Source organism: Lynx rufus, unplaced genomic scaffold (genome assembly GCF_022079265.1).
Source record: "Lynx rufus isolate CCGP_SWC_20201006 ecotype Redwood Valley unplaced genomic scaffold, mLynRuf1.p SCAF_3, whole genome shotgun sequence".
NCBI lineage: Eukaryota > Metazoa > Chordata > Mammalia > Carnivora > Felidae > Lynx > Lynx rufus.
The window spans coordinates 97019111-97031745 of NW_025814845.1; the positions used below are offsets into that span (position 1 = coordinate 97019111).

Genomic DNA, 12635 nt, shown 5'->3' on the forward strand with positions numbered 1-12635 from the left:
AGAGAGCATATCTGGAAGAGATGGGAGGTGGAGATTCATAGTTCAGCTGTGAGACTAATTAATCCCACTTGTGTTCTAAGTTTTTAACTTACATTTTATAGTAACAGAGCCATATTCCCCAGTCTTTTTGGTCCATGTCCTCCACCAGGAAAATCTTGGTGTGGATTACCGAGTTCCTGGAACTAAGATGCTACTTTTAATCAAGGATTAATGAAGAAGGAGAATTAACTTTTTAAGCTAAAATGTCTATTATTTTAGACTTTTGGCCCCATATAATAATATGTGCTTAATTTCACATTAAAAGGTTTAGAAGAGAATATTCACTCGAGAATTAAGCATTATGGCTAAACCTTCTAAAACCTGATAGTCTGCCTTCCAAAATACACCACCTACATCTTAGCCCAAACTTTTCTGTGCAATACCATTTCAAGTGTTCTTTCTGGTATTGAATGCAAACTTGGGAGCCAATTTATGTTGCCCTAATCTAAAGCTCTTTTAAAGAAGATTTTCTACTAACGAACTGTCAATGATTTATGGGCTGGAGCCACATGGCACTGGTTGAGACAATTTGGACAGATCAGGCTGGGAAGCAGACACAAGAAGAGATATTAGGATTCAAGTCACAGAATCCTCACAAGAGCGAATCCCAAAATCTGCATTGAAAATAGAAAAGAGGGCCTAGCTCTTTTACTGATAAAAAGGTGGCCCAGTGGTTTCATAATATCCACATTGTAGTTGAGTAGTAGAATCATAGCTTACCAAAAAAAAAAAAAAATGGAGTCAGATGAATAATGACAACAATAAACAACAAACATTGAATGTGTATCATGAACTAAATGCTTTCCCTGTATAATATTATTTAATTTATTCTCAACCCCTTTGAGATAAGTACTCTATGACTAGCATTTTAGAGAATAGAACATGAGGCTTAGAGGTTATAAATCATTTGCCAAAGGCCACATGGGTGGAAAAGGGGAGAGTGAAATGGCCAGATATGTCTGACTCCAGGAGTGGCGTTCTCTACCACTGTGACACCTGCACCAGCACACAAATAAAAGATGACACTAAAAAGCCTCAGCATTTCTTCAGTGTTAAAAGTTGGAAATAAAAACAAAAATTGTGTATACAATTGTTCCCCCAGTATTGGGGAATATTCCAAAATAAGGGAAGTGTACTTGCTGTGCAGGACGATCCTTTTCTTACATGGTGTTCCTGAAGACATAGCCAAACACTTATGGGCATTTAAAACTATCTTGAGCTTTCTATTAGCATAATTTCTTACAAATTTGGAGATATTTGAATTTAATAGTACAGTTCCTATCATTGTGAATTTTTTTTCCTTGCTTCTTAGAAAACTGTCAACCTGTAATTGTTAATTTTTTTCTTTAAATTTCTATGATTGAAATTCATTTTCTTTCACCAAGTCCATCATCACTGCACCCCTATTTTTAAACCAGTTTATATGAGTACTTCACTGACCTTTTCTAACACAAAGTATGCCTTGGTAAATTATTTTTAATTGAAAAAAATTTGCTTTAGTTTGAGTTTTTAAGAAAACAGTAAAAAATGCAGTGAGATGTTTCAATTTAGTTTTTAGTGAAATTCTAAATGATAAAATAATAATTGCATAAACATGGTAATTTCTACAAAAACGCAAATAAGATGAACATGAAACTTTCTCTGTCACTCTTCAGAAACACAGGCATGGGCCACTCCACTCTAATACCATCCATTCTCTTTGTCATGGCACAAATTTGGTAGCTTCCCTTTTCAGCAACTCCAACTATACCTGCCTGAATTCAGCCTTCAATGATGAACAGAATTTACAAGATAAAGGAACGGGGTATTCCAATTGAGAAGAGCAGTGTGTACAGTATACAGCAAAGACTTGAAGGGAATCATCAGACATTGGGTGTGGGAAGGATGGATGCTGATAGGAGATAAGGTCATGTAGATAGAATTGGGGCCAAATGTTGAGGGCCTTTTATGTTGTGTAAAGGAGTCTGATACTTAAGGAACTATAAACCATTGACAACCTGTTTTCTTTCTATATTCAGGGGCTTCATATATGTCATCACCTCCTGTTGTTATATAAGTTGGAAAAAAAAAAGCTAGCTATACAAACTAGCCAAACACAGCTAGCCTCTTTTTCCATATCCATTTGTAGCATATTTCTACAATACATTTAGCAGCCTGATACTATGGTTCTCTGTATGTGAAATTTTTCTTTGACATGAAGAAAAGCCATGACTAATTCAAGGAAAGCCCATTTAGGTGGAACTTTTGAAGACTATAAAGCAATTGAAATTATAGCTAGAAAAATAACCTATCTTTCAGGAGAAAAAATACACATCTACTGCTGAAGCCATGGGTGATCTTTTTATAAAAGATACGGTTCATCTTTTATGCCTGTGCAATTTTCCTCTATGCCAAAAGATTCCTCTATATATCAGGATTAATGGACCATCTCAAATGAAGAAGAACAATCACATTATACAAGGTTTCCCCAAACCCCCTGCAATATATCCAGATGTCACATAGCTTTAGTTTTGGAACTTTCTGACCAGGTCAGAATCAACTGAATAGAAGATAGTAGTGTGTGTGCATATATGCGTGTATGTGTGATTTCAAAACAATTTTTTTAACTGGACTCATTTTATATACAAAATCTTGACTTCAAATCAACTAAACTTCCAGATTATTTGGCTCTTTCAGTACTTTCTACTTTTACCAGGATTTCAGGCTCAAGGAAAATTGCTCTGAAGATTTAATACATTTTCTCATTGAAAGTGCGTGTTTCTTCCAAGGCGGGGAACATAGTCTATTATTGACCCACATGCTGAGGGACCAGCAGAAGTGTGGAAAACTTGGTAGAACCTGGGCGACAGACAAAATAAAATCCTATTAGCAGATCTAGCAAACTCAGAATGTGTTCTCTTCCTCTAATAAAGGTTGGTCTTATTTTGTGGGGAGTGCTGAGTGTTGTTTGTAGCAAGTGCTTGTCCTATCACTTATTGAAATTGTGAGAAGGGAGAACAGGTGGTAATGACAAGATGCACTAATGCAGACTCTTTCAAGTTGCTCACTAAAATCATTAGTCCTGTTCCACCCCCTCTTCAGCACAAATGTGTTAACGTCAAGACTGGTGGAATGGTTACCTAGGCTTCATGATGTCTAGAGGCCTTAATATTTGTTACTTTAGTTTTACAATACAATTAAATAATGATAGATTTAAACAAATGCATTTATACCACATTTGAAAATCCTGGGGTAAAAACGGGATCAAGATAAATCTTCCCACGTTCTAATTCACATATGCTTGGTCTTAGGAGCATGGCATTCCTACGGACATGGGCTATGCGGTGGCCCCTCACCACTCGGGAGTCTACCCTGTACACGTTCAGCTTTATGAAGCCTGGAAGAAGGTTTGGAATATTAGAATCACCAGCACTGAGGAATATCCACATCTGAAACCAGCTCGATATCGGAGGGGCTTCATCCACAAAAACATCATGGTGAGCTTCCTCCGGTATGCATAGGGTACAACTAATTCTTCCAGATTTCCATTCTTCATTTGAAGAAAGAACGAAAGAGGCAAGCGAAATGTTGAAAGCTTAACTATAGGAAAAGCTGCATGTTGCAGGAAGTACATTCATCATATCTATGCAAAGGATGTTTTAATTAAAGTTACCTCTTCTCGATTCTTCAGTATAAAATGTATTGTTTTGTTTTTACTGACACTACTACTATTAACCAGGAACTGATATTAAAATACTAAGGAAACACTACATCTGACTTGCAGGTAATTTATAGAAGCCATCATTTCCTCAAAAAGTTATTTAGTATGTAAAATTAAAACCAACTCTCTGCATATTAACCATGCTGCTCTTGTACAAGTCAAACTGTTCTCTTTACCATGTCAAACCAAACAAATAAACAAAAAATTCAACTACTTACAGCAAGAAGCTATATGTGAAGTCCTGCATAATCACTAACAGATCATAATGTAGAGTACAAAAGTACCAGATGATGTTAATTAAGTCATTTACATCCATTGTCAGATTCTCCCCCAAGCTTCTCTGTTTTGTTTTTTTTGTTGTTTTTTTTTTACCCTGGTGATAAATGCACACTGTCAAGATATGTTACTGCCTGATGCTTTCTGAGGCCTCCCAAAGTAATTAAATCCTACTTTTTCCCAAATTAGAAAATCCAAAGAGTGCTGGTGAAGTTAGGGATGGGCTTCCTGGGACACGTACTGGGAAGGAATACCACACAGAAGAACACTATGTGGTGAGGCACTAGAACTCTCTGTCAAACTATGCTTGACCAGATGTCTGCTCTCTAGAATTAGGTGTAACTGACTTCTTTTCAGACAGTTTTCTAATGTCTGCAAAAATTACAGAATGGATAATGACATTTAACCTAGAGCAATTCCCGTCTTGACTTTTTCCTCAACAAAAACTGTTGTAAATGCTAGATGGGGACAAAATGGCTCTATTTTATCCCAGTCTGCCCTTCTTCTTTACTGAAAATAAACTCACTATGCATCAATCTGCTAGCCTTTTGATCAGAGAGAGTTTAGGAGACTTGGGTTATATTATCATTTAAAAGTATTGAACAGTATTTCAAATCATATTCAGGCTTAGTAGAATAGTAAACTTAAGTCTCTAAGGACTTTATTAAATGTTGTTCTCTTTTGTTTCTGTTTCTCTCTGTACTGCCAGAAAATTTTCTTGCATATGTCCCATGAGATATGTTCATTTTTCATTTCTCCTGAAAACATATTTTACCTGTATTATAAATGTACAAATCTTGCAGGTAATAAAGGCTGTAACAGATTTCCTGTTTTGACAGAACTGTCCCTATCGCTCCAGTTTTGTACCAATCCATGGAAACCTTCTATATTTGTTTTGTAGGCTCTTGGATGAGAATTTCCAAGTGGGAAATGTTCAGCAGGCAGGTGATTATGCAGTAAAAGAGAGAGGACAGGGCTTGGAGGCATCCAAATAGAGATACAAGTGAAGACCACCAGAGCCAATACCCCCTCCTAGGGAGAGACTGCAAAGAAAAAAAAATCACACCCATATTTTGTTTTATGACATGAGGGAAACTTTTTTTTTTTTAATATTCACAAATCAAATTCCAAAGGCCTTAAATGAAAGTCATTATCTTCCCATCAAACCAGCTTTTATTGATCCTGCTATTCCCAATTCAGTTCTACGTTTCAAACATCACACTGGCCACTGCCCGCCCTGCCCCCCCCCCGCCCCCGCCAACTTCCAGTCTCGACATTCCATCAATAATTCCTTTACAATAAGTTTTTTTCCCCCTGAGTTTCCTACAGCCTAATTCACTGCCTTGATTTCATGTGTAAACTACGTTGCTTGTTCCTACTTTGTCTGTTTACAACTTCTATCCACCTCCTGCACTGCAACCTAGCCCACAGATAGTGCCAATCTTTTCATTCCTTTTATTTTTATTTTTGAGCACAACCAGTTTTATGAAATAACTTTGAGTCATTTCCTCCCCTGTTCTAGCTTTCCCAGTCTGCCAACACACGTGGGTGGTACACAGTCTATGAAACTTAATACAAATTGACCCTTTGTATGGACTATTTTATAAACATAAAACTCAGTAACCAACCCTAACCCCTTAATCTTAAAAGTGTCCTCTTTGATTAGATGCCTCCCCTTGTCAGTGAATCAGTGTCTAGCTGGCTTCCCTCTGCCCAATAGAATTAAATGCTTTCCCTATTCCAAATAATGTTTACAAACTGTTTCCCATTTGGGAATTTCTTCCTACAGGTGAATTTTATTTCCTTCACTTCTCCTTAAATCATCTGGTTTAATTTCTCAGTTTTGTAGCATTCTATTAAGTTGGTGCAGGTTCTAGTATTTTTTATTATTATTTAAACTCAAGTTAGTTAACATACAGCGTGATATTGGTTTCAGGAGTAGAACCCAGTGATTCATCACTTACATATAATACCCAGTGCTCATCCCAACTAGTGCCCTCCTTAATGCCCATCACCCATTTAGCTTATTACCCCATGCACATCCACTCCAGCAACCTTCAGTTGGTTCTCTGTCTTTAAGGGTCTCTATAGTTCGCCTCCCTCTCTCTTTTTATCTTATTTTTCCTTCCCTTCCCCTGTGTTCATCTGTTGTATTTCTTAAATTCCACATATGATTGAAATTATATTTGTCTTTTCTGACTGACTTATTTTGCTTAACATAATATCCTCTAGTTCTATCCACGTTGCTGCAAATGGCAAGATTTCATTCTTTTTCATCACCAAGTAGTATTCCATTGTATATATGTACCACATCTTCCCTACCCATTCATCAATCGATGGACATTTGGACTCCTTCCATAATTTGGCATTGTTGATAGCACTGCAGTAAACATTGGGGTACATGTGCCCCTTCAAATTAGCATTTTTATGTCCTTTGGATTAATACCTAGTACTGCAATTGCTGTGTTGTAGGGTAATTCTATTTTTATTTTTTGAGAAATCTCCATACTGTTTTCCAGAGTAGCTGCACCAGTTTGCATTCCCACCAGCAGTGCAAAAGGGTTCCTCTTTCTCCACATCCTCACCAACCGCTGTTGTTTCCTGAGTTATTAATTTTAGCCATTCTGATAGGTGTGAGGTGATATTTCATTGTAGCTATGATGTATAGTTCCCTGATGATGTGATGTTGAGCAGCTTTTCATGTGTAAAGTTAGTAGCAGACCTGACCACTGAAATTTGGCAGGCCAGAAGGGAGTGGCAGGAAATATTCAATATGCTGAATAGAAAAAAATATGCAGCCAAGAATCCTTTATCCAGCAAAGCTGTTATTCAGAATAGAAGGAGACATAAAGAGTGTCCCAAACAGGGGCGCCTGGGTGGCTCAGTCGGTTAAGCGGCCGACTTCAGCTCAGGTCATGATCTCACGGTCCGTGAGTTCGAGCCCCGCATCGGGCTCTGTGCTGACAGCTCAGAGCCTGGAGCCCGTTTCAGATTCTGTGTCTCCCTCTCTCTCTGACCCTCCCCTGCTCATGCTCTATCTCTCTCTGTCTCAAAAATAAATAAACGTTAAAAAAAAAAAAGAGTGTCCCAAACAAAAACTAAAGGCGTTCATGACCACTAAACCAACCCTCCAATAAATTTTAAGGGGGACTCTCTGAGTGGAGAAAAAAAAAAAAAAGACCAAAGCAACAAAGACTACAAAGGACCAGAGAACGTCACCAGAAATGCCAGCTCTATAGGTCAGGTAACACAATGACACTAAATTCATCTTTCATAATCACTCTGAATGTAAATGGGCTAAATGTTCCACTTAAAAGACACAGGGTAGCAGAATAGGTAAAAATCAATATCCACCTATATGCTGCCTACAGGAGACTCATTTTAGACCTAAAAACACTTGCAGATTGAAAATAAGGGGATGGAGAACCATCTATAATGCTAATGAAGGTCAAAAGAAAGCCAAAGTAGCCATACCTATATCAGACAAACTAGATTTTTTAAATGTTTATTTATTTTTCAGACAGAGACAGAGTGTGAGCAGGGGAGGGGCATAGAGAGAGGGAGACACAGAATCTGAAGCAGGCTCCAGGCACAGAGCCCGACATGGGGCTTGAACTCACGAACCACAAGATCATGACCTCAGATGAAGTCTGATGCTTAACCAACTGAGCCATCCAGGTGCCCCCAGACAAACTAGATTTTAAAACAAAGACTGAACAAGAGATGAAGAATGGCATTATATCATAATTAAGGGGTCTATCCATCAAGAAGATATAACAGTTGTAAATATTTATGCCCCCAACTTGCTAGAACCCAAAGATATAAATCAACTAATAAAAAAAAAAAAACATAAAGAAACTCATTGATAATAATACAATAATAGTAAGGGGACTTCAACACCCAATTTACAACAATGGACAGATCATCTAAGCAGAAAGTCAACAAGAAAACAATGGCTTTGAATGACACACTGGACCAGATGGACTTACCAGACATATTCAGAACATTTCATCCTAAAGCAGCAGAATAGCCATTCTTCTCGAGTACACATGGTACATTCTCCAGAATAGATCACATATTGGGTCACAAATCAGTCCTCAACAAGTACAAAAAGATCGAGATCATACCATGCATATTTTCAGATCACAACACTATGAAACTTGAAATCAACCACAAGAAAAATTGAGAGAGCCCCCAAATACATGGAGGTTAAAGAACACCCTACTAAAGAATGCATGGGTTAACAAGGAAATTAAAGAACATGGAAGCAAATGAAAACACAACAGTTCAAACCCTTTGGGATGCAACAAAGACAGTCCTAAGAGGAAAGTACATTGTGATTCAGGCCCATCTCAAGAAGCAAGAAGGCTCCCAAATGCACAACCTAACCTTACACTTTTCATACTTTTAAAATGCTGCCTTCATTTTGGCCTTCCTAACCTTGATACTTCCAGTTTTCTCCATACCCCTTAACTTGCTCTTCAAGTACCTGAAAACAATTTAGCCTAAATCTATCTTTCCATCTTCTATTTTCCTGTAGCTAATACAGACTCACTCCAGCCAAAAAGTTCTAAAACAGTATTGCTGTGTCTATATCTTTGTCATTTTTTTCTACCTTGAAAGACTTTCTGAACACACTGTACCTATTCAAGATATTCAAACTGAATCCTAAAAATCATTCAAAATCATGCACTTTTAAAATGTAAAACTAACCTAGCGTTTAATCATGTGGTCATTTTGTTATTTAGCTTTGGGGTATTTCTCATTATCCTGATATACCTTAAGGGTAGAAAGTATAAATCTTTGTGTTCTCCCACATGGACTTACACAGAGTTTAGAATATGTATTTGTTTAAAAAAATGTATAAATGCTGTATAAAGTTTGGATTTCCAGGAAAAAGATATTTTCATGAATTGTTAGGGAATATATTTAATTCAGTTAGAGTATCTTTGCACTTAGTCCTTTTTTGCCATTGATTTTGTGCATAACATTATAAGAATGTGTAGTATTTTTAAATGTAAACATCACCAGAATGAATACTCCACAATAAATTGAAGTTCCTTTAACTATTTCATCAATATAGAATGGCTTCTGAAGATATTTCACCAATTTTCAAAATATAAATAGGAGATAAAGTTTTGATTTATACAGCAATATATGATATACAGATTGAGCTAAGAATTATGTTTTCTAAGAAAACTTTCAAGGATAAGATTGAAATTTATTATAATACACAAACTAAAGAAAAAGAAGTATATTTGTAGAGGCTTGCAAAGCATGAAAAGTCCTATAAAGGTAATATTTTGAAAGCACTTACTGAGCCAAATGTGCTTCAAGAAAAAAGGCAGAAAAAAATGAAGATCAGTTTGCTGAGGACAATAAACAGAAGACTCATCTGTGTAAGATTCTGTAAGCTTGTAGTTCTCCAAAGTGTATTCATTAATTTTCTACTACTTCAAGTACACAGTGACAAACACAGGTCATTATGAAGTCATTATATAAGATTTAGCTAAAGATTGTACCATCCTGCACAGCTTTAATTCACACTTTCTTTTATAATTGCACTGTTATTTTACCAGGAAAGCTGTAAGAATTTGAAAAAAAAATCCTTATCACAAATGTGTACAATTGAAGCAAATAATGGTTTTCATGTACAAAGGATGAAAATAAGACTTTTTCCTAAGTGAGCTTGTATCATTTTGTTTGTGACAGTTTATAAAAATTAATAATCAAAAGCATAATCTCTTTTTTATTTTTGAAACTGGCAGGCTTCAGACTTAGAATTCAGGGCAATTTCTAAAGCCTGCAGCAGTCCTTTCAGAGTAAAGAAGATACTATGATTTGTGTCTCAAATATTTATTCTAATTTAAAATATAATTTCTTAAGAATCACATTAAGTTAATAACTGACCTTTTTTCTAGTGCATGTGTAGAATTTGGAAGAAAGTATTATCCTTAAAATTTTTGCCTACTACACTACAGGATAACACAGACAATTCCTGTATTTTTAAAGTATCATTTTTACTTCATTTTTATTTTTTAAGATGCTGGAACATACTAGGCTTCATAGCAGCAGTACTGACTTGGAGATTTAAAATAGATAAGTGGCTAAAATAATTCAAAGTCTATCTTAGTTTTAAAATATTTCAACTTTCTTCTGTATTCCTTCTGTACTGATGTCATCCTTGCTTTCCCAGAGTGTGAAGGATTTTCTGGGCCTGAGTTAAGAGTTGTATAATGAGGGGTGCCTGGGTGGCTCAGTTGGTTAAGCGTCCGACTTCAGCTCAGGTCATGATCCCATGGTTCGTGGGTTCCAGCCCTGCATTAGGCTCTGTGCTGACAGCTCAGAGCCAGGAACCTGCTTTGGATTCTGTGTCTCCCTCTCTCTCTGCCCCTCCCCCACTCATGCTCTGTCTCTCTCTGTCTCAGAAATAAACATTAAAAAAAATAATAAAATAAAATTAAAAAGAGTTGTATAATGACACCAGTTTATGCATCAGCTTCCATGAAAAAGAACCCACGGTTCAACAAATTAATTGGTTGAAAGCAATTTTTCCTTATTTGTTTATTCTTCCTTCAGGTTCTTCCAAGACAAACCTGTGGGCTTTTCACTCACACAATTTTCTACAAAGAATATCCAGGAGGTCCTAAAGAGCTGGACAAGAGTATTCAAGGAGGTGAACTTTTCTTCACTGTGGTTCTCAACCCAGTAAGTACTTTGAGTTATTTTCAAAAAAAAAAAGAAAGGAAAAGAAAAGAAAAAGATGAAAAATGACAGGTGACTGAAAATTACCTTGACAAAAAGGCCAGGGTTTGGGTAGTTTCAGCCAAATCAATATGAAGTTCTAGCTCCAACACAGAAAAAGACTAAATGCAACCACATATAGAGATGGGGACAAACTCATTCTACAAGAAGCAGTGACAAGTGGAACTTATGGAAAGCCAGGAAAGTGCTCCAGAACCTCCTTTGCATTGAAAAGTGTTCAGAATTTAGAGATTCTTGCATTTATGGAGAACAAGACCTTTTTTTTTAAATTTTTACTTAAACTCCAGTTAGTTAACATACAGTATAATATTAGTTTCAGGTGTACAATATACTGATTCAACACTTCCAAACAATAGCCAGTGCTCATCCCAAGTGTTCTCCTTAACCCCCACCTATTTGATCCATCCCCCCACCCACCTTCCCTCTGGTAACCATTAATTTGTTCTCTGTAGTTAAAAGTCTGTTTCTTGGAATAAAAGACACCTAAAGTTAATCCTAAAAAAAAAAAAAAGAGTCTGTTTCTTGGTTTGCCTCTCTCTCTATTTTTTACCTTTGCTTGTTTGTTTTGTTTCTTAAATTCCACATATAAGTTAAATCATATTATATTTGTCTTTCTCTGACTGACTTATTTCACTTAGCGTAAAACACTCTAGCTCCATTCACGTCATTGCAAATGACAAGATTTCATTCTTTTTGATGGCTGAGTAATATTCCACTGTGTGTATATCCCACCTCTTCTTCATCCATTCATCAGTTGATGGATATTTGGGCTCCTTCTATAATTTGAGTATTGTAGACAATACTGTTATAAACATTGGGGTGCATGTATCCCTCTGAATTAGTATTTTTGTATCCTTTGGGTAAATACCCAGTACTGCAATTGTTGGGTCATAGGGCAGTTCTATTTTTAACTTTTTGAAGAAACTCCATACTGTGGAGTGGCTGCACTAGTTTGCATTCCCACCAACAGCGCAAGAGTGTTCTCCTTTCTCCACATCCTCACCAACCTTTGTTTTTTCTTGTGTTGTTGATTTTAGCCATTCTGACTGGTGTGAGATGATATCTCATTGTAGTTTTGATTTGTATTACCCTGGTGATTAGTGATGATAAGAATCTTTTCATGTGTCTGTTAGCCATCTGTATGTCTTCTTTATATCTATATATATGGATATATGGATATATATATATATCTTCTTTATCTCTCTCTATATAGATATATATAGAAAGAGAGTGAGATATATATATATATATATATACATACATTTTTAATATATTTTATATATATGCAAAACCCAAAAAAAAGGAATAATCCAATTAAAAAGAAAAGAAGACATGAATGGATATTTTTCCAAAGAACAAGATTTTTCACCTATAAAACTCTTTTATTCCCACTATGGACCAGTTTTCTCATTTAGATGACCATTAACTCTATTATTCTTTTTTTTCCCCTCCTATTTAAAGTAAAGGTATAAGCGGGGCACCTGGCTGGCTCAGTTGGTAGAGTGTGCAACTCTTGATCTTGGGGTTGTAAGTTCAACCCTCATATTGTGTGAGAGATTACATAAAAATAATTTTTAAAGGGGCACCTGGGTGGTTCAGTCGGTTAGGCATCTGACTTCGGATCAGGTCATGATCTCACAGTTTGTGGGTTCGAGCCCCACGTTGGGCTCAGTGCTGACAGCTCGGAGCCTGGAGCCTGCTTCGGATTCTGTGTCTCCCTCTCTTTTTCTGCCCCTCCCCTGCTTGCGCTCTGTCTCTCTCTCTCTCTTCCAAAAATAAACAAACACTAAAAAAATAATACTTTAAAAACATAGTTTTAAAAGTGAAGTAAAGGTATACGCAAAATGGAAGAAGA

General features: G+C 36.4%; 1 protein-coding gene across 1 annotated transcript in view; it reads left to right on the forward strand.

Moving 5' to 3' along the window:
* LOC124520835 (bifunctional heparan sulfate N-deacetylase/N-sulfotransferase 3) overlaps nucleotides 1-12635 on the forward strand; it is a 169417-nt gene that overhangs the window by 74244 nt on the left and 82538 nt on the right. Inside the window, exons 4-5 of the mRNA XM_047091927.1 lie at nucleotides 3330-3515; nucleotides 10595-10723. Of these exons, the coding sequence (XP_046947883.1) occupies nucleotides 3330-3515; nucleotides 10595-10723 (315 nt within the window). The remainder of the gene's footprint in view (nucleotides 1-3329; nucleotides 3516-10594; nucleotides 10724-12635) is intronic.